The sequence below is a fragment of the Pelobates fuscus genome, chromosome 4, assembly GCF_036172605.1.
Source record: "Pelobates fuscus isolate aPelFus1 chromosome 4, aPelFus1.pri, whole genome shotgun sequence".
NCBI classification, from domain to species: Eukaryota; Metazoa; Chordata; class Amphibia; order Anura; family Pelobatidae; genus Pelobates; species Pelobates fuscus.
This window is the reverse complement of record NC_086320.1, coordinates 223,920,063-223,942,632: the sequence shown is the minus strand read 5'-3', so window position 1 is coordinate 223,942,632 and position 22,570 is coordinate 223,920,063. Positions and strand designations below refer to the sequence as shown.

At 44.4% G+C, this 22,570-nt stretch overlaps 1 protein-coding gene across 1 annotated transcript in view; it reads right to left on the bottom strand.

Moving 5' to 3' along the window:
* LOC134608800 (uncharacterized) overlaps positions 1-21,395 on the bottom strand; it is a 125,833-nt gene extending 104,438 nt beyond the window's left edge. The window contains exon 1 of the mRNA XM_063451908.1: positions 21,257-21,395. Coding sequence (XP_063307978.1) covers positions 21,257-21,313 — 57 coding nt within the window. The 5' untranslated portion in view covers positions 21,314-21,395. The remainder of the gene's footprint in view (positions 1-21,256) is intronic.
* Between the last annotated feature and the right edge of the window lie 1,175 nt (positions 21,396-22,570).

Below are 22,570 nucleotides of genomic sequence, written 5' to 3'. Positions count from 1 at the left end.
CTCAATGCCTTTAGAGATTGTGTAGTGTATAAGTGTAATTTTAGTAGTGACCTGTTTTAACCATATTTTCTTCTCTATCTCAATAAGTTTTCAATAAGTGCAATAGGTGCCAATTAATATATAATTTACTCAAAATAAACATACCAGGAGGTAAATATCCAATTTTCCCTTTTCCTTCTATATTCTAAATAATCAAATTCACATATAGTGCAAGAATATTTGTTCTCCCTCTTTCCCTCCCCCTGGCCCCATCCCCCTCTAAGGTGTGTTCACATCTGCCTGTTTAGTCCTTCTGGTATTGATCTAGATCCTTCTTCTTCAATAGTTATTAAAGATTTATTCGCCCACTCCTGCGCTTGATGAGCCGAATTAAATGTCAAGTTCTTTCCTTCATACAAGAGAAATAATTTAGTGGGAAATCCCCATTGGTACTTTATGTTCTTAGATCTAAGGACTACAAGTGTTGGTTTAAATTTGCTTCTCATCTGTAGAGTTCTGTATATAGAGGTCTTGGTAAAAGTGTTGATTCTGAAATTTTCTTTTCTCGGTATGAGAGTTCCTTGCAGCTGTTAAGATTTTTTGTTTTATGTTGAATTAATTAAATCTTATAATGATGTCTCGTGGTACTTCTTCTGGGAGATAGCTGGGTTTTGAGAGTCTATGGACTCTATTATATTTTCACCATGAGCCTCTGGAACCTTCATATCTTTAAAAAAGTGCCACGGTCTGATTTTTTCTGTATCTACCTTTTCAGCAATGCCTCTTATTTTTAAATTGTTCCTTCTTGCTCTGTCTTCTGCATCCGTAAGTTGAAACATCAAATCTATTTTCTAAATTTAATTACCGTATTTATCGGCGTATAACACGCACTTTTTTCCCTTAAAATATGGGAAAAATCGTGGGTGCGTGTTATACGCCGATATCCCATAATTACTTACCTGTCTTGAAGCGTGGGCCGGCTTCACAGCGCGCACCGCGGTACTGGAACTTCAATTCCAGGTTCCGGTTTCCGGCGGGACTGAAAGGAAGTGTGCACACTTGTGCACACTTCCTTTCAGTCCCGCCGGAAACCGGAACCTGAAATTGAAGTTCCTGTACCGCGGTGCGCGCTGTGAAGCCGGCCCACGCTTCAAGACAGGTAAGTAATTATGGGACAAGGGAAAGTACACTATGTGAGGGGGGGGGAGTACACTATGGGAGGGGAGGGGGGGGGGAGTACACTATGGGAGGGGAGGGGGGGGAGAATACTATGGGAGGGGAGGGGGGGAGAATACTATGGGAGGGGAGAATACTATGGGAGGGGAGGGGGGGGAGAATACTATGGGAGGGGAGGGGGGGGGAGAATACTATGGGAGGGGGGAGAATACTATGGGAGGGGAGGGGGGAGAATACTATGGGAGAGGAGGGGGGGAGAATACTATGGTAGGGGAGGGGGGGAGAATACTATGGGAGGGGGGAGAATACTATGGGAGGGGAGGCGGGGAGAATACTATGGGAGGGAAGGGGGGGAGAATACTATGGGTGGGGAGGGGGGGAGAATACTATGGGAGGGGAGGCGGGGAGAATACTATGGGAGGGGAGGCGGGGAGAATACTATGGGAGGGGAGGCGGGGAGAATACTATGGGAGGGGAGGCGGGGAGAATACTAGGGGGGGAGAATACTATGGGAGGGGAGGGGGGGAGAATACTAAGGGAGGCGAGGGGGGAGAATACTATGGGAGGGGAGGGGGGAGAATACTATGGGAGGGGAGGGGGGAGAATACTATGGGAGGGGAGGGGGGAGAATACTATGGGAGGGGAGGGGGGAGAATACTATGGGAGGGGAGGCGGGGAGAATACTATGGGAGGGGGGAATACTATGGGAGGGGGAGAATACTATGGGAGGGGGGGACACTATGGGATGAGGGGGGGAATACTATGGAAAGGGGGGGGGGACACTATGGGATGAGGGGGGGGGATTTCCTTCTAAAAATGAGGTCCGTGTTATACGCCGATAAATACGGTAAATCTATTTTTCTGTTCTTGTGTTTCAAATTGTAGTGCTTCAATTTTATGTTAATTTTCTTTGATTATTTAATTCATTTTGGTCATTTTTTGTCTTAGGTCGCCCATATGGATTTTAAGTTCTTCCTTAATTTGGCTTAGCTGCATTTCCAAACATTGTTTAATATAATCTTGTGATGCATATTATGGGTCGGTTGGTTTTGGATTTGTTGTTTTTGAGCTATGAGCTTCGATTTCGTTAGTCACTGATATCTGTAGTACTAGAAGTGTTATGTTCTGACATTAGTATCCTGGGATTAGACTGTTTGTTTAGAAGAAGGAAAGAATGTAGAGAGTCTTTTGTTTTTTGAAGGATTCTTCTCTTTTTTTGAGGATAGCTTTATCTCTGGTTTTTTAGTTCACCATTCTGTCCAGAAATTATCGTTCACCTTTTATATCCAATGTCTAGGGACAAATTCATCAGGACAAGACAGGAAGATTTGCTCCTTTTTTATCCCACAAGTAGTGCTCTTCTCTTTTATCTTCTGGATTAATTTCTCCTTGCTTTTTTCCCCCAATTTAATATTACTTTCCAAGGGGTATTTAAAGGTTTTTCTCACCAGATTTTCATAGAAAAATACAAATATCAGAAGGGGAGAATTTTGCTCTCTTTATAGCCTTAATTTATGCCGCTTATAAAATAACCCGTCTTACTTTGCTCTCTTATAGAGTCACTCCTTATATATTAGGATTCTTCCTCTTGATTGCAGCTAGGCAAAATTTGGTGAATAACCTCTCTTTAATTTAAATCGTTAATAGATCAGTTCCTTGTAGATTAAAAGTCTTAGATTTACCTGCAGCCAAACGCGATTAAATAAGTAACCACTCTTCCCTTTAAGGGCAAACCAGCTCTCTGTAAAGTAGAAGTCTTACTTTTGCATGCAACTGAACTAGATTTGTCAGTTTGATGTTTTAAATTATATAAATAATTTCTTATAGTAATTATAAAATAATATACTTATCCACTACCTCCAGCAGGCTACCAGCAAAATGCTATACTTTCATTACGTGTTTTGACGCACTTTACTGAACAACTTCCCACAGGTTAAATCTCTTAATCCATTATAAGGGCAGGCCGGATCAATCAGTCTGTTTTTAATTAGTATGGTTAACTGTAGATTTTCCAACAAAAGTGTTTCAATTCAAATATTTATTTATATATGCTGTATAGGGCAACTTCTTAAGAGTTAAATATCTTATTTACAAATGAGACTTAACAGGATTAAACGGGCTGTTGGTTTTTAAATAGTATGACTATGCTTATTTGTGAATTTCCCAGCTACTACTTCAATTCCAATTCTTATTTGCATGCTGTATATATGCAATTCCTTATATCTTAAGGGTCTTATTTCCTCTTAAAGCGGCACTGTCATGGCCAAATCCCGTTTTTTTTTTTAACCCCCCTCCGGCCTCCATTACATCTAACTGACCCCCTTGTCACCCCCAAATGCCCCTAAGCCCCCCATATTACCTATTTTTAAATCTTTATTTTCTGCCCCGATCTATATTCAGGGCACCGCCATCTTTGTGTGGGTAGATGAAGTCCCTGTCCTCTGCCAACACTAGACAGACAGATTCCCGCACATGCCCAATTCGGACACAGATCATTTTTCTGCCGTCTGCAAGTTTACTGTGATTGGGCTCTGAATTTCGGACAGTTCTCTACTTCTCACTTTATTGAAAAACCTTAACACCCAGAATTCTAATAGTAAATAAAAGGTTCCAAGGTCTCAATATTCAGATAACAGTTTACCAGGATATAGGAAAGTTCATGAGAGTGGATTTCAAGCCTGCTGTTATGACTGTGCCCAGTGTCCATTACAACAGGTGTATTGGGATAATTACCTGTGGTAAACCTTTTATATATTGAGTGCTCTCACTGTTTTTTTATTGTATATATATCATGCTCTCTGTGTGTATTGGGAGTGGACACATTAGATGATTGTAGCACCATATTGTAGGATATTGCACTATTTTCTGACTTTACTACATTTTTAAGTTACTGCTGTGCTTGCCTAGCTTCTGCCAGGGCACATACACCAACTTGATTGCGAGATATTCTGGGTCATAGATCCTAGGGCGTGAGACTGTTTAGGTTTCTGCTGTGGCCTATCCCTTGCCAGTCACACAGCGCAATATACACAAAATTTTATTTGGAAATTCTTGCTTAGCAAACTGCTGCAAGTGCAACTGGATGTTTGTTGTATATTAGGGAGTGACTCGAAGGTCTTCCACGACTGCTCTTATGCGTTTGTTTTTTCCAAAACCCTTTTTATTGCGAATGCAACGTCAAACAAATGTGTGACATAGATATTAACACAACTATTATCAAACAAATGTCACATACTAGTCCCAAGATGAAATTGAGGGAGTGTAGGGGTCATGTTCCCTAAACCAACATCAGCAGTAGTGCCATGGTCGCTCAGAGCCTTAACATCTCTTCATTGGTCATGTGGACACCTGACACCTCCACGGCAAACACGATTTGTAGTATTCAGCCTAAGGATAGTGGCACTAATACGCCTATTACAAACCAAGCAGGGGAGGGAGGGGGGCTGTGTAGTAATGGGAGGGAGGGGGGCAGAGAATTAATGGGAGGGAGGGGGGCAGTGTATTAATGAGAGGGAGGGGGCAGTGTATTAATGGGAGGGAGGGGGCAGTGTATTAATGGGAGGGAGGGGGGCAGTGTATTCATGGGAGGGAGGGAGCCAATGTGTTAGAGTGGGGGAGCCAATGTGTTAGAGTGGTGGGAGCAGTGTGTTAAATTAGGGGTAGGGAGGGCAGTGTATTAAAGTGGAGTGGGGGCAGTCTATTCAATTAAAGTGGAGGGAGAAGGGGCAGTGTATTAGAATAAGTGGCAATGCATTAGATTGGGTGAAGAGGGAAGTGTATAACAGTGGAAGGGGGGCAATGTATTGGATTTTTGGGCAGTGTATTAGAATGAGAAGAGGGGCAGTGTGTTAGATTGAGTCTGCATGGAGGCGCTGAATGAGATGCTGTTTGGCCGCGCAGCTTTTTGCCACAAATGCTTAATAGCCTCCCATTGCTTGCCTAGTGGAAAGCATTGGATTGGGTGAGATCATAAAGTTTCGTGATCTCAGCCAACGTGAAGAACACACTCATAGAACTTTAAAATAAACAAGATAAAGTAATTTGTTTTTTTACAGCTGTGCAACAGCATACATTCACCATTTTAGTCCCATTACCAAACTTAATATGTCAAGGTAATTGTACTGAAACATTGGCTATATGCAAATGCACGTCTCCTTAAAATAAATTTGCTCTTTTATTTACTTTGAAGCCCTAAAAGCGTTAAGATGTCCAGTGTCAGTTAGGCAACTTTTTTTATACTGTACTTTTCAAAATAAACCCAAGTTTCTATGAAAACTGACGTTTTTGTGTTTTTGCGGCCCACATAAACTTAAATCTTGTTTATTTGGCCCGTCTTTGCCTTTGAGTTTGACATGCTTTGAAAGTGGTTTCAGGGAGTCATATTACAATGATAGAATGGCCAAAAGAAAAATTATGGAGCAAATAATGAGACTTGTTAGAAGCAACCAAGGAATAAAAGACAACTGACAGAAGCAATCATACAATTTTGTTTTCACGTTATAATACCCGATTAATAAAAATTAAAAACCTGGTTAACTCAATGGTACTTCATTGTAAGGCTATAATTGCGGTAAACGGTTTCCAGGATCAGTGCTAACAGAAATTGTGAAAAGTTATGAAATCCGCTTTGCCCTGGTTTAATTTGCTTTTTCATGTTTTTGTGTGTATAACTCTATTAAAGGGGAATTTTTCGAATAAAGTGTGTTGCATTATATCTGGCAGCATTAAATGATCTATTTGATATTTAATTAAATGTTTATGGTAATTTAATTTTGATAACTCAAAATTGGCATAGCAAAAATGCCTGATATTGCCTAGCCGAGGGATAGGCAACCTTCGGCTCTCCAGATGTTTTGGACTACACCTCCCATGATGCTTTGCCAGCATGTGTATAAGAGCATTATGGAGGATGTAGTCCACAACATCTGGAGAGCCGAAGGTTGCCTATCCCTGGCCTAGCCTTTAGGCTTGGCAATACTGTAGCCATTTTTGCGTTACTGCACACTATTCCCCAATTTTGTTTCCCGTCACATGGACAAGTGTCGGACATCCAGGAAAATATGTCAGTTTCGGGAATAAATTGTTCAGCTGAATCGAACAATCGCAGCGTGGACAAGTTTATTTTCAGACATCATTTTTTTTTTTTTTAAATTCTTTATTTTTGTATGTGCACAGGTTTACAACCGGCATGCAGAGCCACAACAGCTTCTGCACACTCTTGATATCATTTTACAGTGTAGGCAGCACATTTTTTTTTTTTTATAACACGAAGAATACAGGCATGTAAGCATAGCATTTAAACAGAAAGGCATTATGGGTTAGACTGAGCAGTTAACTAACATTTTTAGGTGAGGTCCCTAAATGGCAGGCAAGGTACACGCTACAGAGATCGACAATCATGACGTTACTTGCTGAGCATATACATGTTAGGTCGAGGAAACTTTAGATTATAGTAATAAGATATGATTGTAACTAGCGTGGCTAAATAGTGAGATTTCTACAGGGAGTGCAGAATTATTAGGCAAGTTGTATTTTTGAGGATTAATTTTATTATTGAACAACAACCATGTTCTCAATTAACCCAAAAAACTCATTAATATCAAAGCTGAATATTTTTGGAAGTAGTTTTTAGTTTGTTTTTAGTTATAGCTATTTTAGGGGGATATCTGTGTGTGCAGGTGACTATTACTGTGCATAATTATTAGGCAACTTAACAAAAAACAAATATATACCCATTTCAATTATTTATTTTTACCAGTGAAACCAATATAACATCTCAACATTCACAAATATACATTTCTGACATTCAAAAACATAACAAAAACAAATCAGTGACCAATATAGCCACCTTTCTTTGCAAGGACACTCAAAAGCCTGCCATCCATGGATTCTGTCAGTGTTTTGATCTGTTCACCATCAACATTGCGTGCAGCAGCAACCACAGCCTCCCAGACACTGTTCAGAGAGGTGTACTGTTTTCCCTCCTTGTAAATCTCACATTTGATGATGGACCACAGGTTCTCAATGGGGTTCAGATCAGGTGAACAAGGAGGCCATGTCATTAGATTTTCTTCTTTTATACCCTTTCTTGCCAGCCACGCTGTGGAGTACTTGGACGCGTGTGATGGAGCATTGTCCTGCATGAAAATCATGTTTTTCTTGAAGGATGCAGACTTCTTCCTGTACCACTGCTTGAAGAAGGTGTCTTCCAGAAACTGGGAGTTGAACTTGACTCCATCCTCAACCCGAAAAGGCCCCACAAGCTCATCTTTGATGATACCAGCCCAAACCAGTACTCCACCTCCACCTTGCTGGCGTCTGAGTCGGACTGGAGCTCTCTGCCCTTTACCAATCCATCCATCTGGCCCATCAAGACTCACTCTCATTTCATCAGTCCATAAAACCTTAGAAAAATCAGTCTTGAGATATTTCTTGGCCCAGTCTTGACGTTTCAGCTTGTGTGTCTTGTTCAGTGGTGGTCATCTTTCAGCCTTTCTTACCTTGGCCATGTCTCTGAGTATTGCACACCTTGTGCTTTCGGGCACTCCAGTGATGTTGCAGCTCTGAAATATGGCCAAACTGGTGGCAAGTGGCATCTTGGCAGCTGCACGCTTGACTTTTCTCAGTTCATGGGCAGTTATTTTGCACCTTGGTTTCTCCACACGCTTCTTGCGACCCTGTTGACTATTTTGAATGAAACGCTTGATTGTTCGATGATCACGCTTCAGAAGCTTTGCAATTTTTTAGAGTGCTGCATCCCTCTGCAAGATATCTCACTATTTTTGACTTTTCTGAGCCTGTCAAGTCCTTCTTTTGACCCATTTTGCCAAAGGAAAGGAAGTTGCCTAATAATTATGCACACCTGATATAGGGTGTTGATGTCATTAGACCACACCCCTTCTCATTACAGAGATGCACATCACCTAATATGCTTAATTGGTAGTAGGCTTTCGAGCCTATACAGCTTGGAGTAAGACAACATGCATAAAGCGGATGATGTGGTCAAAATACTCATTTGCCTAATAATTCTGCACACAGTGTAGAGTAAAGTAAGCTAGACATCGTTTAACATCGTTTAACAGTGCTAAGTTAGTGTCATCTATATGGGTAACAGGAAACTACTGCATGATACGCTAGACAGTTTGAGGCAGATTGTCACGTTAGCTCTCCACACATGCTAAACACCATGTTAATTGCCACGTTGGACCCTGTTGCAGATACGAAGTATGGTCGCTGCGCCTATCTGAGCATGGTGGTCTATCTACGCTAGGGTAGGCTGCATCATAGGCAATTAACTGAATTTAGGTACATTTAAGTGACGGTAGATTGCCAGTGGTGACCAAACATCAATACAAATTATAGAATGTTAGACTACAGTATTCTTTGTCATGTTTAGTCCCATAGTGGGCATAGGTTGGGGGTGAGGATAACGCTTAGTGATAGACGGGAGGCATAGTCCTCAGTTGACCTGTGGGAGATGTCTGAGACTGGGTATTCCTCTGTAGCGAGAGTTCGTAACAGTCCAGGTCGGGAATACCTTTGGGGCAGCGTGTCAGGCAATTCAGCCTATGCCCAGTGTTGGTAAGTACCGTGCATCTAGGTAGCTAGTCCCGGCAGTGTGGCCATAGGGTCTGGTGTCTCCTTTCCGAAGGACCGATCTGGCGGTGCCCCCCCATGTTGTGGGCCCACGTGGCTACACGTATTGTGGTTTTGGATGGGAAGATGGGCTTCATGTTGCGCTGGCCACCAGGGTTCCATTCAGGCTGGAGATGTGTGTGCGTCGCTTGGTTCACCTTCATGACTCCTTTTATGTGAGCATAGAGGCTTGTACCTGGTGGGTTTGGTGTTTTGCCCTGTTTCAGAGTCCGGCGATGTGTGTTGCTACAAGCGGCCATCTTGGGAGCTCGTGGAGCCTGGTTGTAGTGGCTGCGCTTTGCTGCTGGACGGATCCACGAAGCCACCGTTAAGTAAGCTTGTCGGTGGGTTGCTCCCCTGCTGTATAGTGCTCTCCTGAGGATTGTGCAGAGCCGGTCGAAGAGTTTCGCAGTGGACACGTGTCTGTTCGTAGGGTGCTCCGCTGTCTTTTTGGATGCTGGTCGGCCATTTTGGCTAACCTTCGTGAGTCAGTTGCCCTTTTGTGCTCTGGTACCATACCGCTTGCTGTTCCATCAGGTTTGTGCATCCTGTGGGGACCGGGATTGCAGCACGGTCGTGTGTAGGTTGCAGTGCCGAGGAGAGCGGCCGCCTCCCCTCTGCTGCAGCTCCAGTAGGCCGCATTTGGATCTCCGCGATTCCTGCTTGGATCGGTCCCGGTGAGGTATCAGCGGGTTCGGCGGGGCACCCCCGACGTGGGTGGTGCACCCTTGGGTGAGTGTTGGCTTGGCAGCCGTTGATTTGATCCCCGATTCTGCCCGCGGGTCCGGAGCTCACGCTAGTTGCGACCGCAGAGCTCGGCGGTCAGACTCCGCCCCCCTTCAGACATCATTTTAATAAACTGCTTGTACACTTTCTTCTAAATGTGAAAGTATAGGTTTGCCTAGTGTGTCCCTGCTCCCTACCACCCCCCATTTTGTAAATTACCATTTTATGGAAAAGAGAGTTGCAGAAAGGTTATTAAAGTGGTTAGATATCTTCAATGCAACTACATAGTAAATGAAAATACACAAATAAATCAAACCATAGTTGCTGGCATAAAGTAAAGCATTTCCCCCATTAAAGGACCACTATAGGCACCCAGACCACTTCAGCTCAATGTTTACTTTAGGGTTAATCCAGCCTCTAGTTTCATTGACAGCCGCTAGAGGCGCTTTCGCGCTTTTCACAGTGAGAAGACGCCAGCCTCCATAGGAAAGCATTGAGAAATGCTTTCCTATGAGACTGGCTGAATGCGCGCTCGGCTCTTGCCGTGCATGCGCATTCAGCCGATGACGGCAGAAGAAGGTAGAGATTCCCAAGTGCCGAGCGAGCTCGGCCCTGGAGAAAGGTGTTTAACCCCTTCCTCACTCTAGAGCCTGATGGGAGGGGGACCCAGAGGGTGAGGGGGACACAAGGACCCTTTAGAGCCAGGAAAACGAGTATGTTTTCCTGGCACTATAGTGGTCCTTTAAGTTATATGTCATCCATAATAACCAGTGAATTCCATATTTGGAAATAAGTTGAAAGCGTTTGGTTTCATCTATGTGACAAACTCCCACACCCTGATTTTCCCAAATACATACACCACCCCAGCAAAAATAGGGATTTTCCAAGAATTCCAGTGGGTGAACTGATGTATGTAGCACAACAGCTGTCTCTAATGTTTGGGCATGAATGGTGGAAATATATTAACCCCTTAAATACTGAGCCAAATGTACAAGTTGTGATCAAAACAAAACGTAAACAAAAACTTGAATTTGCGCTATATGTCTGTTCAGGTGTAATTAGCCTCTTTTATATTATGTGCACCCACACTTATATATCATTTTATTCAGGGGAAACAGGGCTTTCATTTAACATCAAATAAGAAGATCCTTTGATCCCTGGTGGTCCGGTGCCATTGTAGGGCCCCCCGGCTCCCTATACTTGCAGAGGGGGCCCAGCGGACTGCAGGAACACTTTCCAGCATTTCCCTGTCTCTAACTCCCGCGAGACGTGCGGCCGTTAGAGCGTTGCCATGGCAACGCTCCGCACGGCGCGCACACCACATCTCGCGGGAGTGAGAGCAGGAAATGCTGGAAAGTGTTCATGCAGTCCGCTGGGCCCCCTCTGCAAGTATAGGGAGCCGGGGGGCCCTACAATGGCACCGGACCACCAGGGATCAAAGGATCTTCCCCCCTCCCTGAACCAGGTAAGAAACAGGGAGGGGGGAATAACAAAAATAAATTTACATTACTAGTACTACATTTACATGCATACACTACTAAACACATACACACACTGCATTCATTACACTCACACACTGCATTCATTACACACACACACTGCATCCACTGCATTCATTACACACACACACTGCATCCACTGCACTAACACACACTGCATCCACGGCACTGACACACACACTGCATCCACTGCACTGACACACACACTGCATTCACTACACTGACACACACACTGCATTCACTACACTGACACACTGCACTAACACACACACACACACACACACTACATTAATTGCACTGACACACACACTGCATTCACTACACTGACACACACACACTGCATTCACTACACTGACACACACTGCATCCACTGCACTAACACACACTGCATCCACTGCACTAACACACACACTGCATTCACTACACTGACACACACTGCACTAACACACACTGCATTCACTACACTGACACACACTGCATTCACTACACTGACACACACTGCACTAACACACACTGCATCCACTGCACTAACATACACACTGCATTCACTACACTGACACACTCTGCATTCACTACACTGACACACTCTGCATTCACTACACTGACACACTCTGCATTCACTACACTGACACACTCTGCATTCACTACACTGACACACTCTGCATTCACTACACTGACACACTCTGCATTCACTACACTGACACTCTGCATTCACTACACTGACACACACTGCATTCACTGCACTGACACACACTGCATTCACTGCACTGACACACTGCACTAACACACACTGCATTCACTGCACTAACACACGCTGCATTCACTGCACTAACACACGCTGCATTCACTGCACTAACACACGCTGCATTCACTGCACTAACACACGCTGCATTCACTGCACTAACACACGCTGCATTCACTGCACTAACACACACACACTGCATTCTCTACACTGACACACACACTGCATTCACTGCACTAACACACACTCTTCATCCACTACACTAACACACATACTGCATTCATTGGGGGGGGGGGCAGGCCGGGGGGGGCCCAGACCTTGTGCTTTGTCAGGGGCCCCACAATTTCTGGTGGCGGCCCTGCCCGTATGTACAGGTTTTATGGTGTTTTGGGAAGTTACAGGGTCAAATAGAATATGTTACATTTTTCAGTTTTTTCACAGTGAAATTTGCCAGATTGGTTACGTTGCCTTTAAGACCGTATGCTAGCCCAGGAATGATAATTACCCCCATGATGGCATACCATTTGCAATAGTAGACAACCCAAGGTATTGCAAATGTGGTATATGCCCAGTCTTCGTAAGTACACACTTAGTTACAAACACTAGCCAAAGTTAGCGTTAATATTTGTGTGTGTGAAAAATACAAATCATTTAAACGCCAATTTTGGCCAGTGTTTGTGACTAAGTGGCTACTAAGACTGGACATTTTCAATACCTTGGGTTGTCTACTATTGCAAATGGTGTGCCATCATGGGGGTAATTTTAATTCCTGGGCTACCATACGGTCTCAAAGGCAACGTAACCAATCTGGCGCATTTCAATGTGAAAAAAATGAAAAGCAAGCCTTATATTTAACTCTGTAGCTTTTGAAAACACCATAAAACCTGTACATGAGTGGTACTGTTTTACTCGAGAGACTTTGCTGAACACAAATATTTGTGTTTCAAAACAGTAAAAAGTATCACAGCAATAATATTGTCAATGTAAGTGCCGTTTGTGTGTGAAAAATGCAAAAAATGTCACTTCCACTGATGATATCATCGTTGTAAAACATTTTACTTTTTTGAAACTAAAAAAGTTAAATGTTTGTTTTCAGCGAAGTCTCCCGAGTAAAACAGCACCCCCCCATGTACAGCTTTTATGGTGTCTTGGAAAGTTATAGGGTTAAATATAGTGCTAGCAAATTAAATAGCCTATACTTTTGGCCTGGGTTGTCAGGTAAGTCCCGCAAATTGTAATTAATAAAATGATGTAATTTTGTAAAATTATTACATAAATATATACGTAAAATTATTATTTATATATATATATATATATATATATATATATATATATATATATATATATATATATATATATATATATTACACTGCTCAAAAAAATAAAGGGATCACTTAAACAACACAATGTAACTCCAAGTCAATCACACTTTTGTGAAATCAAACTGTCCACTTAGGAAGCAACACTGAGCGACAATCAATTGCACATGCTGTTGTGCAATTGGGATAGACAACAGGTGGAAATTATAGGCAATTAGCAAGACAACCCCAATAAAGGAGTGGTTCTGCAGGTGGTGACCACAGACCACTTCTCAGTTCCTATGCTTCCTGGCTGATGTTTTGGTCACTTTTGAATGCTGGCGGTGCTTTCACTCTAGTGGTAGCATGAGACGGAGTCTACAACCCACACAAGTGGCTCAGGTAGTGCAGCTCATCCAGGATGGCACATCAATGCGAGCTGTGGCAAGAAGGTTTGCTGCGTCTGTCAGTGTAGTGTCCAGAGCATGGAGGCGCTACCAGGAGACAGGCCAGTACATCAGGAGACGTGGAGGAGGCCGTGGGAGGGCAACAACCCAGCAGCAGGACCGCTACCTCCGCCTTTGTGCAAGGAGGAACAGGAGGAGCACTGCCAGAGCCCTGCAAAATGACCTCCAGCAGGCCACAAATGTGCATGTGTCTGCTCAAACGGTCAGAAACAGACTCCATAAACAGGGACCCGGTTATTATTGCTATCCACCGACGCGGAAAAAGCATTTGACCGGGTCAACTGGGCGTATATGTTAGCAACGTTGAGGCAGCTGGGATGCGGTCAAAGACTCCTCAAGTGGATATCTGCTCTGTATAATAGACCACGTGGAACCGTGAGGGTTAACAGGGCCACGACTGCTGACTTTGCGATCAGCAATGGAACCCGACAGGGCTGCCCTCTCTCGCCGTTGCTGTTCGCGATGACCCTAGAGCCATTGCTACAGGCAATTCGGCAGAACCCAGACATACAGGGATACGAAGGCCAAGGAGAACAACATAAAGTGGCGGCTTATGCAGATGACCTCCTCTTCTTTGTTCGCAACCCCAGAACCACGTTGCCATGTCTCCTCTCGGAATTTGATAAATTTGGACGGATATCCGGATTTAAACTTAACATCTCAAAATGCGAGGTCTTAAACATCACACTCCCCACAGAGGAATTCCTATCTCTAGAATCACAATTCACGTTCCACTGGTGCCATGGCAAGATGAAATACCTAGGCGTATGGGTGACTACGAACCCAAGGGATATATTACGACACAATTTTACACCCCCTATTGAAAACCATCCTCGCAGACTTATCCAGATGGTCATACCCACACGTGACCTGGCACGGAAGAATCGCAGTGGTTAAAATGAATATACTCCCACGGATTCTGTATCTCATGCAGACCATACCACTCGCTATACCAGCGACCTTTTTCTCCGCCCTGAAAACGGCAGTAACTAGATTTGTATGGCGGTGAGAACAAGCTAGAATCCGACATGACATCCTGTGCCGACCAAAAAACTACGGAGGACTGGTGCTGCCGGACTTTAAGAAATATCACCAAGCCACGGTTATGCAACGCATACTAGACTGGCACCTGGAACCAACGGCCAAACAATGGGTGAAACTCGACAGGGACCTCATTGGACCAACACTAGAGGCACAGGTCTGGGGTAAATCTGGGGGACGAACAAACCATAGCAACAACGAGGGGATGGTCCTACAGACCTTACACAGTTGGAAGACATTCAGGCTGCAGGCCCACATATCACCCACGCCCAGCCCAATGATGCCGATCACGCGTTACAAGACCATAGGGGGAGGACTCCCCTCAGGAGCGTGGCCCATCCCGAGTACCGGAGCATATATACCCATACATAAAGCCCTGGCGGATGGGAGACTGCGGGATTTAACCTCATTACTGGGAGAAAGACCACAAACCCCTCTCTCCCTACTCAGATACCTACAACTGACACATTTCTATGACACCTTGTTACACAAAGATCGCTTACATAGAGACCTCATGTAGTTTGAAAACCTCTGCGAGCAAGGCACACCAATTGAACACGCTATTTCAGCACTCTATCAACACCTGGTGACCGGTGATATACCTACAGCCACCACATTCAAACGTCAATGGAAGGACCAACTTAGACTTTTGGCACCATAAGAGCTCCATGTGTTCCTCTTATCAGGAAATGAATTACAAATTGCTCTCCCTATGGTACAGAACACCATCCCTATTACACTGCATCTTCCCATCGATCTCCCCCGTATACTGGAGGTGCCAGGCAGAACGCGGTACGGTGCTTCACATATGGTGGGAGTGCAGAGACATCATCCCGTACTGGGAAAGGATTAGGGACACGATGACACTTATCTTGGGAGACATACCGGAGTGGAACGCGGAATTGGCACTACTACACATCTCGACACAGCCCATACCGTCGTATAAGAAATCAATACTACGACACCTGCTCAATGCGACCAAAGCCAACATACCAGCTCTCTGGAAAAAAAGTGAAACACCCACTAAAAAGGAATGGATTCGCAGAGTGAAGATATTCAGGGAGCGGAGGAAACACATGCCTCTCTGTCAGGATGAGGAACCAGACACGCTGAGATGTGGACGCCATGGTTCTTATACATCACCCGCTACAGGCAGGAAGGAGACGCATCTGTCGCCAGGACGGGGACAGCAGTGGACATGGACCCCACTTAATTTAAATCATAACCCTTACACCTTTACTGCTCATCTTCTCTTGCTCTTAATTCCTCCCTTACTCTCTCATGCTAGGTCTCCGGGATTTGGGGAACCGGGGATCGGATCCAGACGGGCCAACCGCAGGATAAACACTCAATATAAAATAAACGGGGAGGACACACATAAACAAACTGCAAGAAGAGAATGGGAACTGACAAAAGACGAGAACACCCGCCCTGTGCCACGGAATCCAGGACATTCCAGGACCTGGAAGCCGGGCACCTGGGAAGTTTACAAAAACACAAACAACCACATGAACCTTAGATAAACATACATCCCAACACAGATGAGCAAAAAACAGCTTGAGAACTGAGCGGTGACCGACCGAAGGGCAGGCTATTTCAGTTGCTGCCCGTTCTCAGTATTCTCTTGCGACCCATTTTTTACTCTCCACAAGTTTAAGGGATAATCCAGACGTGGGCCCCTTGCTCACGGTGCCTAGGGAGATATCAGCTATGCCTCACTGATGATGCCTTACAAGGCTGAAACGATCGTCTGGGGTTGCTGTGTCTCTCGTGCAGAGGGAACTTGCTGGCATTTCGGATCTGGACTGCCCGTATGGGTGGGACCAGTCTGATATGTTTCAGAGAAGTTCTCTCTGTAATGGCACAAGATGAGCAAAAAACAGCTTGAGAACTGAGCGGTGACCGACCGAATAGCAGGCTATTTCAGTTGCTGCCCGTTCTCAGTATTCTCTTGCGACCCATTTTTTACTCTACATCCCAACACGTTCACACACTGTGTGAGACAACTACCTTAGATTAATAGCGAAGACCTCACACATAGTAACTGATAATAAAGAAAAGCACACTTTAGAGGAGGCGAACTGAGACCTAAGCAACGCTCGAGCTCTGTCATAAGTAACTTCGACAATGATATCGCTCAAACAGAAATAAACAGGGCCAAACTGCTGACCCCCACGAGATAGAGTCACTGATAAAGACCGTAGACCCCCAGTCGACAAACACGGGAAGGGACCTTGCCCTGAGCAATAATCATCAGCTTGTATAACGCAAGGGTAATCTCACACTAGATTGAAAGCAGGAGACCAAGCAATACACGCTTTCATACCCCATCACCGCTGCTTTAGAAATGAAACCCACCAAATTATACATCGACCTAGTACTAAACTCTCTAATACATAGGGACGACGGAACTTCTGACTCAAGGTCACGTACAAATGTGCTTGCAGTGACGCTGCACCTCCCCTCTCCCCATAGACTTATTCTCGTAGAGTGTGGAATAGTGTTAAAGGGAAGGATTCCAAGTCATGAAGGGGCAATATTGTATGATCTCTAATATGGGTGGAAACTACCAATCTATACCTGCTCATGGTAACGGAACCAGACCTGCGAGTCCCATCCCTAAACAAGCCTGCAAGCTGATAAACCTAAATTTCATATGTCTTCAATTGAACTGCTTGTTGCTTATCTTATTGATCTACACTTGTTGTGTAAAACTTAAGGATCTGCGTATCCATCAATGTGTTACAGTAAACTGCAAATAAATAAAAATGTATTTACAAAAAAGAAAGACTCCCTGAGGGTGGTATGAGGGCCCGATGTCCACAGGTGGGGGTTGTGCTTACAGCCCAACACCGTGCAGGACGTTTGGAATTTGACAGAGAACACCAAGGGCCCACTTCCAAACCAGTCATGCTGGAGGATGTTGCAGGCAGCAGAATGTCCTCCACAGCGTCTCCAGACTCTGTCATGTCTGTCACATGTGCTCAGTGTGAACCTGCTTTCATCTGTGAAATCCAGCCTCTAGTGGCTGTCTCATTGACAGCCGCTAGAGGCGCTTCTCACTGTGACTTTCACAGTGAGAAGACGCCAGCGTCCATAGGAAAGCATTGTGAATGCTTTCCTATGGACTGGCTGAATGCGCGCGCGGCTCATGCCGCGCATGCACATACAGCGGAGGAGGAGGAGAGGAGGAGGAGAGTCCCCCGCCCAGCGCTGGAGAAAGAGGTAAATTTAACCCCTTCCACCCCCTAGAGCCCGGCGGGAGGGGGGCCCTGAGGGTGGGGGCACCCTCAGGGCAATATAGTGCCAGGAAAACAAGTGTTTTCCTGGCACTATAGTGGTCCTTCAACGTATTTACATATATATTTATTTTAGATTATATATATATATATATATATATATATATATATATATTTGTGCTCGGAATTTAATACGTAATGGATAGTATCTGAAAGGGCAAAATTGGTTGGTTGTGGTGTGCCGAAACCAACGTACGAGTGGGCCTGTAAATAAAAGAGGGCAAAAGAAAAGTTCGAGAAAATACACACTTTATTGCCTTTTTTACATAATCAAGTTCCTGAAAGCTTGACGAAGCTCTTTTTCTGGTTCTGGTATATATGTATGCATATGGAGGATTTCCAACGACCCAGTCTCTTGATGATGTGGACCGGGGTGTTTTTGCTAGAGGCTGATGAAGCGGCTCCGGAGTGCCCGGAGAATGAAGCCGGATTGTAACCCAGTTTGGATAGTAGTGTTCTGACGTGTGCCGTGAATTTAGCCGTGGTGATAAGAGCAGAGAGTCTGGTAAGTGCGCGTGATGGGTTGACCGAAGGTGGTCTAGCGCCTTGACCGGACACCAGGCATTATCTGTAGGGAAGAGAGGAATTATGGTGGGGTGTTGTGAGTGATTAGTTTTACTTGATGGGATCGTAAGTAGGTAGTGATCCTCCACCTTAGTGAGGTGTGATGTTTTTAGGCTGTGCGTGATATCTCCTTGACAAACCACGGTGAACTCTCTGGGTCTGAGAAAACCGTAGAAAGCAAGATAAATAGCAGATATGATCACCAGGTTTGTGTTGGGATTGAACAGGGATTCGTCAAGGAGATTGCCAAGTGATCTAAAGATAAGTGATCTAAAGATGAGAGCGTATGTGTCAGGGTACCTGAGGTCTCTACCTCCGAGAGAGGTAGAGACTTAGTCGTTCATCCATCCGGACGGCCTGATTTCCCTCTTCCTCGCGGTCCATCCGGTCATGCAAAGCCGGCCGCGAGGGAGTGACTCCCTTTTATAGCATGACGCCCGGAGGTCGACGTCAGGACGTCAACCCGGAACGACCTGTCACTCAATTGGTTCAGGACCAATCAGGACTCGACGGAGGTGTGTCTACTTATCTGAACAGGGCATTTAACAGTGCTTCTTTCATTAGCTCATTGCCCTGTCGTGGTTCTAGCTTGTTCTAGTCACTCAGTGCTCGTGTTTTCTAGTTATCCCTTTTGGTTTTGACCCAGCTTGTTTGCTCTCTTCTGCTTATCTCTGTTACCCTTGATTCGGCTTGTCTATCGCTTACCTGTCTTCTGTTACCCTCGGCTTGTCTTTGACTATTCTCTACTGTACTACTTACGTTAGTCCGGCCATTCTAAGGTCCGGTATACGTATCTGGCTACTGTTTGTACTCTGCGTGTTGGATCCCTGTCCCGATCCTGACAGTATGGTAGCCAAGGAATGAGAATTAGCCCCATGATGGCATACCATTTGCAAAAGAAGACAACCCAAGGTATTGCAAATGGGGTATGTTCAGCCTTTTTTAGTACCCACTTAGTCACAAACACCAGCCAAAGTTAGTTTTTTGCATTTTTAACACACAAAACAAATATAAATGCTAACTTTGGCCAGTGTTTGTGACTAGGTGGCTACTAAAAAAGACTGGACATACCCCATTTTGAATGCCCTGGGTTGTCTACTTTAAAAAAATATGTACATGTTAGGTGTGTTTCAGGGATTTATGACAGATAACGGTGTTACAATGTCACTATTGATACATTTAAAATATATATATATATTGAAACAGCAATTTCCTACTTGTATTTATAGGCCTATAACTTGCAAAAAAAAAAGCAATAAAGCATGTAAACACTGGTGTTTTTAAACTCGGGACAAAATTTTGAATCTATTTAGCAGTTTTTTTCATTAGCTTTTGTAGATAAGTAAAATATTTTTCAAGTAAAAGTCCAAAAACATTTTTTTGTAATTTTTCACCATATTTTTTTTTTTTTTAAATACAATATATGACATAATACAAATAATTGTATGTAAAGAAAGCCCTTCTTGTCCTGAAAAAAACAATATATAACTTGTATGGGAACCATAAATGAGAGAGCGGAAAATTACAGCTAAACACAAACACCACAAAAGTGTTAAAACTGCTCTGGTCCTTAACGTACAACATCGCAAAAACAGGCCGGTCCTTAAGGGGATAAACAGTTAAATAACCGAACAGAAAGTATGTGCTTTTAAATAAATTTGTGTGTACGAAATGCATGTATTATTTGAACGGGATCGGTAGTTTTAGCCGTACGAGGGAACTGCTTAGGTAAAGTATAATGTGCGTTCGTTTAATTCCGCACGAATAGCAATAGCATGAATTAGTAGTAAGTATGCGAGGGGTGAACAGGATTCACATGAATCGCTTAAGATGCACTAACGGGTAAGTAAATAGGTACATGGTTCGTGCGTATGACCGAAAGGTAACACAGAAATGTAACGATTAGCACCAGAGTTATGCCTATACATGGTTCGGCAGTTTTGACCGTACAAAGGCCCCAATGATACGCAAGTATAGCGGGCGGTTTTCTACTTTAGTGTCGCGAACGCGGAAATGCATGAACGGGTAAGTATACGTGAACTGGTAATGTAAGAGAAAAAAAGGGAGCCTACCCCTAAGTTTTTAGGCCCGAACGGAGGGAAATAGCCGAACGCTATTTTCCTCACTAGCTTACGTGAGCGTGCCAGTCTTGTGACCGGAAGCCAAGTACCGCGACCGGAAGGAAGACGGGTGGCAGGGCCGCAGAACGGACGGAGGATTCCGCTGAACACCTCTTGCTGCAGGAGACTGGAGCTGTTTGGCGGGAAGCTCGGACCGGAAGTGCTGGTTGCTATGGGGATAGACAATCAACTGGAACGGCAGAGGTGAGTAGGGGCTGGGAGTTTAAGTAGGGGACTTACTCCTCCCACAAATTCAGGCCTAATGGCCTTTATACATATAAAATCAATATTCGACGTGTTTTTTTTTGTTTTTTACAGGCAGCAGGAGGAGTACCTGTCATTACAGGCACTCACCCTGCTGGCACTGCCTTGGACCTCGCGATCACATGGCCCTAGAGGGGGTGGGTCAAAACGAACGGAGGGAGGACACCCTGGGACTCCCCACACTGCGATCGCCGGCGACCGGGTAAGGAGAAAAAGTGGGGATAAGGGGTTAAGTAAAGCCACTTGTGAGTTTAGTACAATCCTGAACCACGTCAACCAGTAGGTCATAGAAGAAAAAAATAAATACCTCCACAAGGATAAAAGTAGAGAGTAAGTCCACCAAAGTGTGTAACAGTGCTCGAGATGTTGTAGCCATGCAGGTAACATGTGCCATCTTGCTATTATTTTGCTTCATATTTCTAGAGTGACAAAAATGTCAGTCTTACCTCAATATTTGGTATTCCTTCCACATCCTCTCTTTCCCTTGCAAATTTATTTAACATTTGAATAAAGTGTTTGTGTCGGGGTTTATTTCCACTTTGTTGACTTGTATTTCTAAAGTGTTCTAGTAGAGAAGGAAAATATGTGTTCTGAAGAATCAAACCAAAACATGATACATTGTTAGTACTTAAGTGCCTATGTTCCCAGGAGAAACTCCAGGTACCAATACAAAGTTAATGCATTTGATGGTTTTTGTTTCAAATGTGTTTTTTTTTAAATGCCAAGTTTGAGCACAACATAGCAAGAAAGAATATGGTTGCCTACGCAGAGGCATATGGAAGCAACATAAGATAGTGATTTGAAATTCTGATCAGTAATTTTTGCAGGTGTGTAAAACAATTCAAAAACATACATTACAATGGAGCATAAGCAAAAGCTGTAGGTTGATCTTTTTAGCATTCCAAGCTTAGTCAAGGTAAGTTCTTTACAACACAACCTAATATAAGCGATATTCAGAACTAGAAAACTTGGTACAGCACGGTAAAACAATAAATATAAGTACAAAGTCATGTTATTATGAAAGAAGAACATGAAGAAATGTATGGGGGCGTGGCTTGGCCACTGAAGTAACCGGGCACTAGAATCTTTGCTCCTCGAGACCCCACGACAAAAGCAAGGTTGCACCATGGGGAAATCTACCAGGTCTTCTGGAGCGGGTAAGACCCCGATCCCAGAAAAGGCCCACAAACACCCTCCCTATGGCAGTACCTAGTGACACGGTGGATCTGGAGACACCGCCGCTGGACTTGAGAGGCTCCGCCATGTTGAAGGGCTCGGCACCACAATCACTGAGCTCTGACTTTGCCTATGAACCTGCTGACAGGGCTCAGTGGCTCAAACTCATCCGAGCCCTGCCAACCAAATCCGAACTCAGGGACGCCACGGCTGAACTGCGGTCTTCCATTAAGGCAGACATACAGGCCTTGCGGGCAGAATTTCAATTTCAGACCGCGTGGGCCACGTGGAGGCTGCCTGTGACGGACTCAGGGAATCACAGGTAACAGTAGTGGAAACTCAGGATACTCATTTTAAGCTCATGAGAGGGATGGCCCTGCACATGGAGGACTAGGATAACCACCTCCAAGAAGGTGAGGAAACCCCAGCCCAACTCTAAACTCATTTGAAAGACATATTGCTGATGATCCTGGGCCAGGAACCATCAGTCCCCATTTGATTTGTGCCAGCGCACCGCATCCTCCGCTCTAAGGGCCCTCCTGATAACCCCCCAGGGATATAATATGCTGCCTCACTAATTTTGC